At 35.1% G+C, this 18,232-nt stretch overlaps 1 protein-coding gene across 1 annotated transcript in view; it reads left to right on the plus strand.

Moving 5' to 3' along the window:
* GK5 (glycerol kinase 5) overlaps window positions 1–18,232 on the plus strand; it is a 64,616-nt gene that overhangs the window by 18,673 nt on the left and 27,711 nt on the right. The window contains exons 4-9 of the mRNA XM_069473146.1: window positions 551–644; window positions 5,633–5,764; window positions 15,418–15,493; window positions 17,042–17,103; window positions 17,299–17,372; window positions 17,574–17,634. Of these exons, the coding sequence (XP_069329247.1) occupies window positions 551–644; window positions 5,633–5,764; window positions 15,418–15,493; window positions 17,042–17,103; window positions 17,299–17,372; window positions 17,574–17,634 (499 nt within the window). The remainder of the gene's footprint in view (window positions 1–550; window positions 645–5,632; window positions 5,765–15,417; window positions 15,494–17,041; window positions 17,104–17,298; window positions 17,373–17,573; window positions 17,635–18,232) is intronic.

Raw genomic sequence — 18,232 nt, forward strand, 5'->3', positions numbered from 1 at the left:
TGTACTTTTATTGTAGCATTGACCCAGGGTTTGTTGAATTTTTGTTTATTGGAGAAATTTTGGTAAGCATTTTAACTTTAGGTTGCCAATGGCTAAGCCAATCCTAAAGTTGAGAGGTGTAGAAATAGGCTCAAGCAGTATTTGAACTCTTCTGTAGGTCAGAGGTTTTTATCTGATTGTGTCTATAAAGATAAGTACAATAAAGTGGAAAAGCATTGCCTTTTTTAATCTTTTAACCTGTGTAGAGCAAGTCTTCAAAGGACTTTTCATTAGTTTGTTTTTGGAAGCATATACGTTGTAGCATTTCAAAAAGAATGTCTTTTTAGATAGAATCTCATCTAAAATTTCATTCTGTACATCACATCATAATTGTTATACAGAGTGCATTCAATTTATAAAATCAAAGAGAAGAAATCATTCAGAAAGCCCCATCTAATTAAATAATACTTTGATATTACAGTTTGGCTTCTAATTTTGTTTCTGTGGTGGCAGATCTTTAATATAGTATGGTTTATAGTGAGTCTTAACATACTATTTCCATCTTTTTTAGGAAAACAGGAAAGCATTTTCACAACTTTATTAGTTGGCAAGACCTACGAGCTGTTGAACTTGTAAAATCTTGGAATAGTTCTCTTCTAATGAAGGTAATCTTTTTCTTATCATCTGTGGTTTGAATATTATTGTTTTTTCCTGTAAATGTTCCTAACTGTAGACTTAATTGTATTATTTTAGGACATTAAAAGGAGAATACACATACACGCACTCCCCACACCAGTGAAATTTACTAATAAGTTAAACTTATTTATTTATCCAAAAGTATATGTGGTAGACTTAAGTACTTGTAGCTCAGGGGGTCCTCAGGAGGTTTGTGGTAGACCAGAGTTTTACATGTTAGTGAGAATTTGTGTTTCTGCCCGTGAGAAATGGAAACAATACAGACTAGATAGAATGAAATGTCCAAATTTCATCACCTTTTGTTATAAAAGTGGAGAATGAATATTGAGATAGATAATTAGCAGACTGCCACAAGTGCTTAACATCACGTCTGGCACGTAGTGACTGTCAGTAATTGACAGTGGTGTTGGTGATGACAGTGGCAAAAGCAACAACATCAGCATCAGCTGCTCTTCTGTTATTTCTTTTAAATCTCCCTCACTCCCGAGTGTGAGATTACTGAGTCAAAGGGGAAGACAATTTGCCAGCTCCTCAAATGTGGTCAGACCTACAATATTTGATGTCATAATCAATATTCCATATTAATTATTTTAATACTTCTAATGCCTCACTGTTAAATGCCTTCTGAGCTAGTGTACTGGCACTAGATGGTGCCCAGGAGCATGTCTGGAGCATCAGTTTTACTTGATAAGTATTCGAAAACATTAGTTTTATATGGAAACAAACATAGATATATTATAGAATATAACAACAATGAATGAATGAAACAATTTTGCCATAATCTCACTTGAATTGATTTTTCTTTTTATTAGTTTAATATATAAAAATGGACCTTGTTGTAATAACTTGTGAGGCTGAATATTGAGAGGTACTGTTTATAGGAAGGACACAATAATTAAGAGTGTTAAAAGTAGTTATAAGGAAATATCATGAGCTTTTTTTTGAATTGTATAATCTTTTTTTTTTTTTTTTTGGAGACAGAGTCTCACTCTGTTGCCTGGGCTAGAGTGCAGTGGTGTCATCATAGCTCACGGCAACGTCAAACTCCTGGGCCCAAGCCATCCCCCGCCTCAGCCTCCCAAGTAGCTGAGACTACAGGTGCACACCACCACACCTGGCTAATTTTTCTATTTTTTTGTAGAGATGGGCTCTCACTATGTTGCTCAGGCTGGTTTCAAGCTCCTAGTCTCAAGCATTCCTGTCCTTGGCCTCTCAAAGTGCTAGGATTAGAGGCATGAGCCACTGTGCCCAGCCTGCATAATCTTAAATTATAGAATTTATAATGTATAGTTTTATACCTTAATGTATAATTTTAAGTTTTTAATAGTCAGTTCATCAAACATTCCTTAAGTTAGTCATTGAAGTTTTTAAAACTTTTATTCCTTTGCAAATAAATGTGACTATGAAAACATTTACTTTATAGTATAAGCCCCAAATCTCAAATCTTGATACTGAAACGTGACCTCGAGCACAAAACTGAGCATTTAAAGCACTTTATCTACTTAATATTGAACATGTGTATAATGAAAGTTTTCGTTCCTTTTAGCAGAAAAGGACCCTCATCCTTTAGGGTCCAGCTCATGTATCACCTCTAGGAACCCTTCCCTGCCATCTGATTTAAAAAAAAAAAAAACCCTTCCCCATCTGGGAACGACACCAATCGGATATCAGACTGAGGTGGGGGGTGGGGGAGGGGATGGGTGCATGCCTACACAATGAGTGCATTGCGCACCGTTTGGGGAATGGTAACGCTTGAAGGTGCTGACTCAGGAAGGGGGGGTGGGGAAGAGAGGGATATATACCTACATGATGGGTGCAACGCGCACTATCTGGGGATCAGACACGCCTGGAGCTCTGACTTGGGGGGAAAGGTGGTACATGGGCAACGTATGTAACCTGCAATTCTGTATCCTCCATAACAATAAGATGAAATAAAAAAAAAAAACCCTCCCTATCTCTTACATTGTCCTTTATTTCCTTCATGGCAATATTAAATTTCAAATATTCTGAGACATATGTTTTTTAAATTGAAATTTTAATTGAGATAATTAACCGATTCACATGCAGTTGCAAGAAATAATATAGCAATTCATTATACACTTTGCAGTTTCTCCCAACAGTAACATTTTGCCAAACTATGGTATAATGTCACAGGATATTGACATTAAGATAATGCATAAATCTTATTCGGATTTCCCCAGTTTTATTGTGTGCATGTGTATGTGTATTAAGTTCTATACAATTTTTTCATCTGTATAGGATTCATGTATCCATCACCATATGCAAGATACTGAACAATTCCAACACTACTTGCATTGCTTTTTTATAACTACATCCACCTCTCTCCTATCCACCTCCCTACCCTCTCCCATCCCTAGTTCCTGGCAGCCACTAACCTGTCCTCCATTTAAAAAATGTTTTAATATCAAAAATGTGTACATAGGATCATACTTTTTTAAAAATGTAACCTTTTAGGAGTTCCTTTTTTCATTTATATGATTTCCTGGAGATTCATCCAAGTTGTTGCCTATATCAGTAGCTTGTTTCTTTTTATTGCCGAGTTATTCAATAGTACAGATATACCACAGTTTATTGAACCATTCACCTGTTGTAGGACATCTGTGCTGATTCCAGTTTTTGGATATTACAAATAAAGCTGTTATGAACATTCTTTGTACAGAATTTTGTATGAAAATAACTTTTCATTTCTCTAGGATAAATGCCCCAAGAGTACAATTACTGGTTCATATGGTAATTGCATGTTTTTTTTTTTTTTTTTTTTTTTTTTTTTGAGACAGAGTCTCACTCTGTTGCCCAGGCTAGAGTGAGTGCCGTGGCGTCAGCCTAGCTCACAGCAACCTCAAACTCCTGAGCTCAAGCGATCCTCCTGCCTCAGCCTCCCGAGTAGCTGGGACTACAGGCATGCACCGCCATGCCCGGCTAATTTTTTCTATATATATTTTTAGCTGTCCATATAATTTCTTTCTATTTTTAGTAGAGATGGGGTCTCGCTCTTGCTCAGGCTGGTCTCGAACTCCTGAGCTCAAACGATCCGCCCACCTCGGCCTCCCAGAGTGCTAGGATTACAGGCGTGAGCCACCGCGCCCGGCCGCATGTTTTGTTTTATAAGAAACTATCAAACTGTTTTTTTTTTTTAAGAGTACCTATACCATTTACTTTCCCATCAGCAATGTGTGTGTCATGAGACATACATTTTTTCATATTTTAACATCTCTGAAATCAGGATACATTTCTTGGTGGCATATTAAATAATGATTCATTTTACAATCTGTCTTCTTAGATTATCCTATTTATTGACTTGATTGTTTATTTGTCTTTCTTTTCACAAGAATGTAAATTTTAAAAAGGCAGGGATTCTGCCTGTAGTGTTCAATTTGTTTTTTCAAGGCCTAGCACAGTCCTTATGACACTAGAAAGTACTCAATAAATAGTTGTTGGATATATGAACAAAGATGTTAATTATTGATATGTTAACTAACAGTTTAGGTGTTAGAGCTCTTAATATTAATATTTTTGTGTGACCCCACCCCAGGTATCTTTGTTTCAACAGAAAATCCCTAAAGTATCCTAAATCTAATTTTTTATGAGAGAAGTATCGTGTGCTTATGGAGGAAGAACCCATTTCAGTTTAAATCATTTCTTATGACAAATCAGAGGAAGAATTATGAGTGGGCACTTTGCATAGTTTTAAAAAGACTTATATTTTAATAAATAATTTAAAAAATATATATGCCATGTAAAGTATAAAGAAATGCAAAGATTTGAGCACTGAACAAGGTTGAAAAGGAAGTTAAAAGGATAAGACTGAAATATAGAGATAACTGAGTCTACAGATTTTCTTTATTGATGTATTGTCAACTATAATAAAAATGAAAGGAACAAATTTATGTTACTATTTTTCACAAATAAACCAAAATTTTAAAATTTATTTTGGGAATGAGGTGGGGATTAACAAAAGTGGGAAAGTTCAACAAGTGGATAAGTTCTCTATAAGTGAATATTTTGTTAAAGCATCAGTTTTATATATATAATTGTCCATCTGTGTTCTTGTAATGTGTGGCAGGATAAAGTTTTTTGTTTTTTTCAGTATATCTTACAAACCTTAAAATTTGAAGCTTGTTTTCTGTGTACCTAAGGCTTTTTTAAAGTAAAGGTTTTGCTTGTTAAGAAATAAATCTTAAACTATATGATATGTTTTATCTTTAATTATTAGATAAGTATAGATAGTATTAAAATCACACATCCCAAATTTTAAGTACTTAATGTATTGGGATATTACCTGCTGAGTTAGTACTAACTTGATTTCTAATAGGACAGAATAAGAGCTCATTCTTTACTAGCTGGGATTGTGTTTTCTCAAGATTTTGATTCATAGGGGCAATTTGAAGCTAAGATATAATATTTTACATAATGTGAAAATATTTGGCATATGAGTCTTCAAAATCAAAGATTAGCTGACAGCTTTATGTAGATGATGTTACTATTTGAATAGCAGTGAATCAATGCTACCCTACTACTAAATAGTGCAGACTGATCTGAGAGGCCTACAATAAAATTTGAGAGTACATATCCTAGTGAAATAAGAGTACTGCAAATACAGCCTCCTCCCTAATTCTCTCCCTTCACTTCATTTTTTCATAGTTAAGAATAGGTATAGAGGTAGAAAATAGTTGTTTAAAAAAATGTTTATAAGTACCCAAGTCACTGGTATTTGCTAAAGGAATTCAAGATAGATGTGCTATATTTCATATGTTTGAATACAGATTGTCTATTTAGGATAATATTGCTGTATTTGATTTTCTTAAGTGTTTAGAACACTTTTATAAGTAGTTAAAAGACCTGTTTGTTATTGAATTTGTTTACATGTGAATAGAATTGACATGGAAACATCAAGCATCATTAAATACATTTTCTTACAGTATCTTTTTTTAAATAGCTATTACATAGTTCCTGCCGAGTGCTTCACTTTCTCACTAGAAGTAAACGACTTTTTGCAGCCAGTTTGTTCAATTTCACAACCCAGCATACTTCTGTGCGATTAGCCTGGATTTTACAGAATCTGATTGAGGTAAGAAAAGATTGTGTAGAAATGAGATAAAGACTATGGGGAAGAAAAAAATTCAAGGAATAAAAATAGTGATTGATTATTTGAGGGAAAATTAAGTGTCCACCATATATTGGAATGGAAGGAAAGGCATAATTGATTTATTTTTTAAAACTTTTTATTTGTCAGCACATCTAGAAAGGTGAACAAAACAAAAATATACCACTCAGTGAGATAGTGTGGAACAAACATCAGTGTAACCCCACCTGGGTCAAGAACTAGAACGCTGTGATATTTTATATCACATTTTCTTTCTACTTTTACAATTTGTGTGTTTATTCCTCAACAACATACTTTAGTTTTGCCTAAATATTTTTGACCTATATAAATTGAATTATACAGTGTATATGTTTTGTGTCAAATTTTCTTTGCTTAACATTGTGAAATATACCCGTGTTATGTGTCAGTTAATTTGCTTATAGTTTCATTGCTCTGTACTATTCACTATATGATTTTGCCACAGTTTATCTATTCTGTTCATGTACATTTGAGTTATTTCCAGTTTTTGGCTATTGTGAATAATGCATCTCTTGGTGTACATGTAAATACTGTGTCTATAGAAATGAATTTTTAGGGCATGAATATATATATATCTTCACCTTTAGTGAATAATGTCAAAACACTTTTCTAAAGTGATTATTAATATAACAGTTTACACATCCATCATCAGTGATGACAGGACTTTGGATTTCATTTATTACCATAATGGATGTTATCAGTTTTTTGTATTTTAGCCACATGGGTAAGAATAACTCATTGTAATTTTAGACTGGATAAGAAACAAGATCCAAGTATGCTGTCTAAAAGGATGTACTTTCAATTAAAAAATACAAATACGGGCCAGGTGTGTATACAAATACAAATACAGGCTCATGCCTGTAATCCTAGCACTCTGGGAGGCTGAAGCGGGAGGATTGCTTAAGGGCAGGAGTTCAAGATGAACCTGAGCAAGACTGAGACCCTGTCTCTACTAAAAATAGAAAAAAATAGCTGGACAACTAAAAATAGAAACAAAAAATTAGCCGGGCGTGGTGGCGAGCACCTATGGTCCCAGCTACTTGGGAGGCTGAGGCAGGAGGATCACTGAGCCCAGGAATTTGAGGTTGCTGTGAGCTAGGCTGACGCCATGGCACTGTAACCTGGACAACAGAGCAAGACTCTGTCTCAAAAAAAAAAAAAAACCCAAGTATGTTAAAAGTAAATGAATGGAAAAGATGTATCATGCAAAGAGCAACCATAAAAAGCTGGAGTGGCTGTATTAATATCAGACAGCGTAGACTTTGAAACAAAAAAAAATGTTACTAAAGATAAAAAGGGAATTTTATAATGATAAGATCAATTCATCAGTAATATATAACAGTTATAAATATATATGTATGTAATAATGTTGCTGAATGCAGGTTTGGCTGCCTGCCACCTGAGAACCAAACATAAAAGGCGAGTGCTGGTGAGGGGGAGGTAGTTTATTCAAGTGAAAGCAGCCTGAGGAGATGGCAGACTGTTGTCTCAAAGACCATCTTGTCACCTCTGCTTACTGAGCAACTTATAAAGGGAAGGGGTGAAGATGGTTGATGACAGAAAGCAAAGTTTGTGCAAGTAATCATTACTTGCTCTATGGTTTTCACCAATCAGTAGGTCATCTGGTGGATCTTGTTATCAGCAGTCTGTGAGTGGCCTATTTTGGAGATTGTTTTCCAGTCTTGTGCCCAGCAGCTGTATAAGCAAGCAGCAGGTTAATTTTAAACTTTTAAGATAGAACAAGCCAAAGGCATACTCGAAGCAAAATGGCTTCCCTGTAGCCACCCCAGCGTTATAGTCTGAGTGGCCCTTGGGCTGTGCTTACAGTAACATAAGCCTCTTAATACATGAAGTAAAAACTGACAGAGTTGAAGGGCAAAATAGATAGTTAAACAGTAATAGTTGGAGACTTCAATATCCCACTTTCAAAAATGAATAGAACAACTAGACAGAAGATCAATAAGGAAATAGAAACCTTGAATAACAATAAAAATGAACTAGACCTAACAGACATATATAGAAAACTCCATCCAAAAACAGCACAATATACATTCTTTTCAAGTACACATGGAACCTTCTTGAGGAAAGACCATATGCTAGGCCATAATACAAGCCTCAATAAATTTCAAAGGATTGAAATCATACGAAATATGTTCTCTGACCAAAAAGGAATGAAATTAGAAGTAAGATAACAGAAGAAAATTTGGGAAGTTCAAAAATTTGTGGAAATTAAACAATACACTTTAAGATACCCAAAGAAGAAATCACCAGAAATTAGCAAATACTTTGAGATGAATGAAATGGAGAAACAACATACCAAAACTTACTGGATTCAGGTAAAAAAGTGCCTAGAGGGAAATTTATGGCCAGACTATATTACATATAGAAGGCTATATTTAAAAAGAAGAAAAAAATCAAATCAATAGTCTAGCATTCTACCTTAAGACACTGGAAAAAGATGAGCAAATTAGCAGAAGGAAAGAAACAATAAAGGTTAGAGTAGAAATTAATGAAATAGAGAATAGAATAACAATGAAGCAAATCAACAAAACCAAAAGTTGGTTCTTTGAAAAGGTTGGCTAGACTGACAAAGAAAGAGAGGACTCAAATAGCTAAAATTATGAATGAAAGAGGGCATGTTAATACTGACCTAACAGAAATAAAAAGCATTAATAGGCAATACTATGAACAAGTGTATGCCAACAAATTATATAACTAAGATAAAATGGAAAATTTCCCAGAAATACATAAAGTACTGAAAATGACTCAAGAAGAAATAAGTATTCTGAATTAATCTATAACAAATAAAGGGGTTGAATTAGTAAGTAACAAATTGTCACCTAGAAAAGCTCAGGACCAGATGGCTTTACTAGTGAATTCTACTGAAAGTTTAAAGAAGAATTTATAGCAGTCTTTCATAAGTTCTTCCAAAAAATAGAAGAGAAGGGGAAAAAAGACAATTGAACAGTCATAGTTTGAGACTTCAGGAGCCCACTTTCAATAATGGGTTACACTTTCATTATTGGAATGGGAGACACTTCCCAACTCATTCTGTTAGGCCAGTATTACCCTGATACCCAAATCAAAGACATCACAAGAAAAGAACCTATAGACCAATATTTCTTATGAATATGGTTGCAAAAATCCTCAACAAAATACTAGCAAGTCAAATCTAGCAACATATAACAGGTTTATATATCTTGACCAAGTGGGAATATCCCAAGAATATCAGGTTGGTTTAGCATTTAAAAATCAATTAATATAATTTACTATATTGTTAGAATAAAGGACAAAAACCACATGATCATGTCAGTTAATGTATGAATAGAAAAAACATTTGACAAAATCTAACATCTCTTCATGATAAAAACACTCAACAAACCAGGAAGAGAAGGAAACTTCTTCAACCTGATCTACGAAAAACTCACAACTAACACCATATTTAATGGTGAAAGACTGAATGCTTTTCCCCTGAGCTCAGGAACAAGACAAAGGATGTCCACTCTTACCACTTCTAATTAACATTGTACTGGAAGTTGTAAGCCAGAGTAATAAAGCAAGACAATGAAATAAAAGGCAACTAGATTGGAAGGGAATCTAGAGCTATCTCTATGAGGCAGATAATGTGATTTTGTATATTACAAATCTAAGGAATCCCCTAAAAAGTACTAGAACTTAAATGAGTCCAGCAAGATTGCAAGGTACAAGAACAATATATAAAAATCAATTGTATTTCTATATACTAGCAATGAACAATTCAAAAATGAAATTAAGAAAACAATTCCATTTATAATAGATCAAAAAGATAAAATACTTAGGAATAAGTTTAACAAAACTGCAAAATTTATACTCTGAAAACTACAAAACATTGAATGCAATTAATGAAGGCCTAAATAAGTGGAAAGGCATCCTATACACATGGATTAGAATATTTAAATTGTGAAGATTATAGTACTCTCCAAATTTATCTACAGTTACAGATTCAACACAATCCCTACCAAATCCCATCCACTTTTTTTTTTTTTTTTTTTGCAGCACACAAACTGATCCTAAAATTCATGTAGAAATTTGGGGAACCCAGAATCGCAAAAAGAATCTTGAAAAAGGAACAGAATAGAACAGTTCACACTTTTAAATTTCATTGTAGTTTTAATTTGCATTTCCCTAATTACTAACAAAGTTGATCATCTTTTCATGCACTTACTGACCATTTGTATATCCTTTTGTGACATACCTGTTTAAGTCTTTTGTCCATTAAAAAATTAATAGACTTTTGTTTTTAGAGCAGTTTTAAATTTATACAAACATTCAGCAGAAATCATAGAGTTCCCATATATCCTCATCCCCCAATATACCCTCACCCCGCAATAGTTTCTCCTATTACTAGCATCTTGCATTGATGTGGCACATTTATTAAAATTGTTGAACCAATATTGAAACATTATTATCAACGTAATGTACTGACCATTACAGTACATACACAGTAGTTTCACTGCCATAAAAATTTCCTGTGTTTCACCTACCCATCCTTCTTGCCTGAACACTTGAAACTAGGCTGTTGCTGATGTTTTTATTGTCTCTGTAATTCTGCTTTTTCCGGAATGCCTTAGAGATGGAATCACACAGTATGTAGCCTTTTCAGACTGGCTTCTTTCACTTATCAATATGCATTTAAGGTTTTGTCATGTCTTTTTGTTCCTTCATAGCTCATTTCTTTCTATTACTGAATAATATGCCATTGTCTGGATGTGCCATGGCTTGTTTATCCAGTCACTTATTGAAAAACATCTTGGTTGCTTCTAGTTTTTGGCAATTATGAATAAAGCTGCTGTAAACTTGTGTGCGCTGGCTTTTATATGGACATAAATTTTCAACTCATTTGGGTAAATACCTAGATATGCAATTGGTAGATCGTATGGTAAGACTGAATTTAGTTTTATGATAAACTGCCAAACTATCTTCCAAAGTGGCTGTACCATTTTCCATTCCCACCAACTGAATGAGAATTTCTGTTGCTCCATATACTCTCCAACATTTGATGTTGTCAGTACTTTGAATTTTAGCCATTCTGATACGTATGTAATAGTATCTTATTGTTTTAATAGGTGTGTAGCAGTATCTCATTGTTTACAATTCCTTAATGGCATATGACATAGAGCATATTTTCATGTGCTTATTTACCGTCTGTGTATCTTTTGTGAGGTATCTGTTTAGATCTTTTGCCATTTAAAATTTTTTTAATTTATAGATTTTATTATTTTTTTTTTATCAGTTTTAGGTTTACGGAAAATTGAATGGAGTAGAGTTCTTATATACCCCCCACACCCACCACCACCAGTTTCTCCTATTGTTAGCATCTTGCTTTAGTGCAATATGGTTGTTACTATTGATGAACCAATATTGATGTATTATTAACTAAAGTCCATAGTTTATATTAGGGTTCACTGTGTTGTACATCCTGTGGGTCTTTACAAATATATAATGACACGTATCTACCATTATACATACCCAATAACTTCAATGCCCTAAAAATCCTCTGCACTCAGCTTTGTCCACACTGAGCCTCTAGCAATCCATCAATTACAGCATAGGATTTCCTCTGTAAGATGTTTTTTTCCTCTGCCTTCTTTCAAGATTTTCTCCATCTTTGGTATTCTACAATTTGACTATGATACGCCTAGACATGGACTTCTTGATATTTATTCTGCTTGTTCTCTGAGCTTCCTGGATTTGTGGTTTGGTGTCTGTCATTAATTTTGGAAAATTCTCAGTCATTTTTACTTAAAATATTTCTGTTCCTTTTTCTCTTTCTTCTTCTTATGTTCCCATTATACATGTCATACCTCTTGTAATTCTCCCACAGTTCATGAATATTCTCTTCCATTCTTTTTCTCTTTGCTTTTCGGTTTGAGAAGTTTCTATTAACGTTATCTTCAAGATCACTGATTTACTTTGCTGTGATCATTCCACTGATGAGCTCATCAAAGGTTTTCTTTGTTTCTGTTTCAGTATTTTTGATATCTAGCATTTCCTTTTTCTTTCTTAGAGTCTCCATCTCTCTGCTTACATTTCCCATCTGTTCTTGCATGTTGTTCACTTTTTTCATTACAACCCTTAGCATTTAATCACAGGTATTTTAAATTCCTTGCTTGTCTTACAATTCCAAAATCTCTGCTATATCTTTTTCTATGCCAGCTTTGTCCCTGCAGACTATGTTTTTTCTTGCCTTTGATTTTTTTTCTTGAAAGCTAAGCATGAAATACTGGGTAAAAGAAACTGAGGTAATTAGGCTTTTAATGTGAGGTTTTATGTTTATCTGACTAGGAGCTGTGCTATGTTTACTGTTTGTTGTAGCTGTGATGTCAGAGGCTAAAATATCCTTTGGTGTCCTTGTTTTTATCTTTCCTGTCATCTTTGGGTTTCCCTGGAGACTTCTGAAATAGGTTCTGAGGCTTGCAGTTCTTTCAGCTGTAATCCCCTGTCATAGCTCAGGAGCCCTGTTGACGTAGTGGTGAAGTTTGTGGGGAGGGGGAGCAGTCTCTAATCCTATGATTAGGTCTTAGTCTTTTAGTGAGCCTGTGTCCCTGGGCTATGACCTTCCAGAGTTCTTCTCGCTTTTTTAGGTGGAGCAGGAAGACTAGAGGGGCTGTAATTGGTCACAGCCCTGCTCCCACTTCAGTTAGGCTCTGGCATAATGATTATCCTTTATTGCAGATATAGAGCACTCTGAGCTTATTTCAAAATGGTTACTTTTCCCTTTTTCCTGCCAGAAGCACAAGCCCCGAGATCTTTGCAGGGCTCGTGGAGATAAACTCATAAAAGTATTGGATTCTCCTAAGGATGACCCTTAAGAATTTTTATTTCTCAAGCTAGTCCACAATTTAGTCTCTAGCAATTAATCACTCTTTACGTGTTCCTATCAGACTCTAGCAGTGGCTTCTGCTTCGGGTAAGTTGTTCTCTGTATTCACCGTCTTTCCAGTTTTCAGGGTGACCGTTTGCCTTGTGACCTCACCTCTCTGATGGATCTCAGGAGAGTTGCTGATTTTCACTTTGTTCAGCATCATTCTTGTGATGATGGAAGTAACGACTTCAAAACTCTTTGTACGTCAGACAGGAAATTGGAGTCTTTTTGTTTTTTTAAATTGTGTTTCTTTTTTCCTTGCATATTTCTCATAATTCTGGAAGATACTTTTGTATGTGTTGCAAGTATTTTCTCCAGTTGGCTTTTGCCTTTTAACTCAATTATATCTTTTGAAAACATAGGTTGTTAAAGCAGTACAGTTTATCAATCTTAATATTTAGTGCCTTTTTGTGTCCTTTTGAAAAAATTATTCCCATTCTGAGTTTATGAAGATATTATTCTGTATTATGTTCTACTTTTTGCCTCTTATAAGTCTATATACTCCATCTGGGATTGATTTTTGTATTTGGTATGAGGTAAGCGTCACATTTCCTTTCAGGTTTGTCTTAGCTCTTCTTGGTCCTTTTTGTCTCCACACAAACTTTAGATTCAGCTTGTCAATTTATGCTCACACACAAACACTCAGTTTAATAATTGAAATGATTCAAATCAGAGTAGCAGTTCCTATGAGGGTTTGTCCTAGTTTACACTTACTCTTAGGGTGGAGCCATTTGCAGTCCTATCCCAGTATGAGGAGGACTAACCTTGGTCCTCTTACCTTAGGAAACCTTTATGTCTATAATGTGTTGCCCTAACCTTGCAAGCACCTAGCACCTATCAGAGGGCCTGACTAATATTTTTGGAATGAATTAGTGAATTTACTACTTGCAAAGCATCGTGTTATTCACTGAAATACGGATTAACTTTTGGTGATTAAAAAAAGTTGTATCTGGAACAAATTTTAGAGTAAAAATTTCTAAATTTAAGCTGGGTGCAGTGGTGCACACCTGTAGTCCCAGCTACTCAGGAGGTTGAGGCAGGAGGATCACTTGAGCCTAGGAGTTCGAGGCTGTAGTGAGCTATGATCACGCCTGTGAATAGCCACTGTACTCTAGCCTGGGCAACACAGCAAGACCCTATCTCTAAAAAAAAAAATTAAGGAAAATATTTTCTAAATTTAAGAAAATTTTGAAATATAATATTACTTTAATATTATTCATGCCTTACTTAAGTGGTCTAACTCTTAAATGGAATCTTCAAAATACTTGTTATAAATAATCTACAGATGATCCTTTTTTGGAACTCATGCCATTTCTTTTCATTTTATTAATCGTTTCTACTATTAAAGTATAATTTATCTTAAGTTTTCTTTTTTTGAGATGGAGTCTTGGTCTGTCACCTGGACTAGAATGCCATGGTGTCAGCCTAGCTCGCAGCAACCTCAAACTCCTGGGATCAAGTGATTCTCCTGCCTCAGTCTCCCAAGTAGCTGGGATTACAGGCACATGCCACTATGCCTGGCTAATTTTTCTATTTTTAGTAGAGATGGCGTCTCCTCTTGGTTCAGGTTGGTCTTGAACTCCTGACCTCAAGTGATCCTCTTGCCTCAGCCTCCAGGGGGCTAGGATTACAGGCGTGAGCCACGGCACCTGGCCCCACAATTTATCTTTAAATGTTTCTATTTGCTTTTCTTTTTATTTCAGTTATTTATTTAACAAGCATTTTTTTGAACATCTGCTACATGCCTAGAACCCTCCTAATGTTGGGATTATGAATGTGAATGTCCCTGCTCTTGAGGAGCTTAGCCTCCAGTAGAGAAGCAGTAATGCTGTGGCTAATGGAAGGTATCCGTAGGGTACTGCAGACTGAGTTAGGAGGAGTGTGTATGTGGGGTGGGGGCTCGGGTTGGACAAAGCCAGGAAGTGCTAGTCTTGAAGGACAAATAAGAGTTGGAGAGGTGATAAAATTCATTTCAGGAAATTGTTCTCCAGTATGTTAATAACATCCTAGCAAGCTATTTACTATTTTAAAGAGGTTTTGACACTTTTTTTCCCTTGCCATGCTTTAGGCCAAGGACTGGAAATTTTTTTCTGTAAAGGCCAGATAGTAGTATTTTAGGCTTTGAGGGCCATAAAGTTTTTGTCACAACTACTCTGCCATTGTAGTATGAAAGAAGCCATAGGTAATCCATAAATAAATGGGCATAGCTGTGTTCTAATAAAACTTTATGTATGCACAAATTTAAATTTCATATAGTTTTCATGTGTCACAAAATATTCCTCCTTTTTTTGTTTTCAGTATTAAAAACCATTCTTAACTTGCTGTACAAAACAGGCAGTGGGCTGGATTTGGCCTGTGGGCCATAGCATGCCATCCCTGCTACAGGCTATACTATTGTATTTGTATGTATACTTTGCCCTTTTTTTTTAAAACACAAAAGTAACCAACACATGCTTGGTATAAAACTAAAAGCCTTTCAGAAATACTGTATAGAAAATGAAAATCTCTTCCCTTTCCCCGTGCTAAATCTCATACTCTGTAATAATCACTTAGAACTATTTGGAATATATTCCAGAAATTGTTTTTCTCTATATAAATTTTTATCAAAAATTTATCATATCAGTGGATTTGCACTTAATCATGCACTTAATAACTTAGTCTTTTTGCATTGATTTTTGTACTGTTGTATTTTCAAGGTGCAAAAGGCAGTTGAAGAAGAAAATTGTTGCTTTGGGACTGTTGATACCTGGTTGTTACATAAACTCACAAAAGGTAAAGATGTTCTGACAGATCTTTCTCAAGTAACTGAAATTTGACCAAGAGAAATAATGTGTCTTAAAAAAGTAGAAGTTTTTTTTTTTTTTTTTTTTTTTCCTGGAACAGAATCTCACTCTGTTGCCCAGGTTAGAGTGATGTGGCATCAGCTTAGCTCACAGCAAGCTCCAACTCCCAGGCTGAAGCAATCCTCCTGCCTCAGCCTCCCAAGAAACTGGGACTACAGGCATGAGCTGCCACGCCAGGCTAATTTTTCCTATTTTTAGTAGAGACGGGGTCTTGCTCTTGCTCAGGCTGGTCTTGAACTTCTGAGCTCAAGCGATACTCCACCTTGGCCTCCCAGAGTGCTAGGATTATAGGCGTGAGCCACTTTGCCTGGCCAAAAAAGTAGAAGTTACTTTTTTCCTTTCTGTATCTCAGGCATACTGCTCTTTAATACCCTAATATAATAACCACATGTTGCAATAAAGCTAGACTTACTCTAGATTTATTATAAGAAGAGGACAATTTTAAAATTGTGATAAACCTCAAATATAAGATTGGGGAACAGTCTGAACTTCAAGAGTGATAAGCCTTGAGTTGGATACCAAATCTGCCATGTTGCAACTGGGTATAACTATGGGTGATCACTGAGCATCTCTGAACCTCTTTCTTCATCTTTATACTGGGGATCATAAAGTGGCTATGTATATGAAAATGCTTTTGTAAATTATAAAAGTTCATAAAAATTAAACAGAAAATTGCTTTTGGAAACTTCACATTGAAAAATATATTTTGGAATGAATTTGAAGGTAGACAAAGGTATAGATTATAAACTCAGGACAGGATGTGAGGGCAATCTGGCTGTGACATATGTCTCTCCATTGATTGCCAGGGTTGATTTTGTTAACTGAAGAAATAATGAAGTTCATAGTTTGCGAAGGAGAGCTTTATTTCTTATAAAGGGTTGTAGTCTGTGGGTAGCCATTTTTGCAGGCTGGAAAGCAGAGCCCCTGGCCATAGCCAGAAATACATACTTTAAGGGAGGAACATGGGAAAAGGAATTTATGCTGAGTGGGATTGCAAAATATACATATTCAATAAGCTATAGGAGGAGTCATGAATATTTATGAAAAGAGACACAAGTGCATGTGCAGTCAAGCTTTACACCCCTTTATAGGTATGTGTTCAGAATATGGCAGCCCTCTGGTGTCAAAAGGTGAAACAAGGACACGAAAACCCTCTGCACATGCTCCATACACTGCTTAAACCACTCAGCTTGGTTATCTCTTATCAGGAAAGAATGCTGGTCTGGATCACCAGATTGCTTTCTGTTTAGTCTTTGGGGGGAAAAAAAACCTGATGGCAATTAGCAAGGGAGGAAGTGTAAGGAGGCATGTCCTACATCCCATCCTGTCATGGCTGGGAACTCAGTTTTAAGGTTTCTCTAGGGTTCTCTTGGCTGAGAGAGGGGTCCAATCCGCCAGCAGGGGGCTTAGGATTTTATTTTTTAATTCATGATTTATACTATCTGATAATAAATGCATTTTTCCAATGTAAATTTAGGTTCTGCATATGCCACAGATTTTTCAAATGCTAGTACAACTGGACTTTTTGACCCATATGAGGTAAAGATTTTTTCTTCTTCCTTTTGAGTTACCTATTTTTGTATAATACAGGCTAGATTTAAAATTTTTTTAATTAATTTATTTTTAACTGACAAAACTTTTATATATTTGTCATGTACACCATGATGTTTTGAAATGTTTATAGATTTGAAATATGTAAATATTTATATTCTGATGATATATTTCTATGCTCAGATGTGTTGGAGTGGGCTCCTTACCTCCGTGCTTTCGATACCACTCTCTATCCTGCCTCCTGTGAAAGACACGAGGTAATAATGAACATTAGACATTGAAACCAGCAAAATTCTTGAATTCATTTTACTTTGGTGGGGGAAAGCATTTTATTAAATGATTGAGGGGCTTATATGTTTATTATGTAACTTTTTATCCTATGCTAAAAATGATTTGCTGAATTTTAGAATTAATATTTCTACAACTATCACTAACTTTTTAATAAATTTTATTTGAAGCCACTATTTTGGATCAGTGGATGAAGAGATATTTGGTGTGCCTATACCAATAGTTGCCTTGGTAAGTAGAAAACTTGAGAATTTCTCTTTGTATAGTACAAACTAAGTGAATGTATATGACTAGTTGGAACTAGCATTAAGAGAAATAAAAGGTCCTTGGCAGAATAAAATTTAAATATCTTTTTTTTTTCTTTTTAAGTTAAAGGAACCTGGATATTACCAGAAGTATCCTCTATATTTTTAGAAAGGGGACCACTGGGCCAGGCTTTTATCATAGAAACACTACATAACCTTCTCTGACTTATATATTGTTTTTAAGAAAATGATTACATTTTTAAAGATGTATTCTGAATAATGTTTAGTTTATATTTGGTAGTCTGAAACAAAAAACAGTGATGGGGGCCAGTGCTTAGTTTATATTTGATACAGTGTAACCATAAACAGTGATAGGGCAATTTAAACTAAAGGAGAAAGTTGTATGTACATGTAATAAAATCCTTAGCCAGCATCTGCCAGTAAAGAAACTTGTGGAAAAATGAAAAATTTGCTGTTTTTGATTATTAAGGGTCTTTTCACATTGCTTTTGATTTCCTGCAACAGCTTTTTTTTTTTTTTTTGAGACGGAGTCTCACTCGGTTGCCCAGGCTAGAGTGCCGTGG

The sequence above is a fragment of the Eulemur rufifrons genome, chromosome 7 (genome assembly GCF_041146395.1).
Source record: "Eulemur rufifrons isolate Redbay chromosome 7, OSU_ERuf_1, whole genome shotgun sequence".
Taxonomy (NCBI): Eukaryota; Metazoa; Chordata; class Mammalia; order Primates; family Lemuridae; genus Eulemur; species Eulemur rufifrons.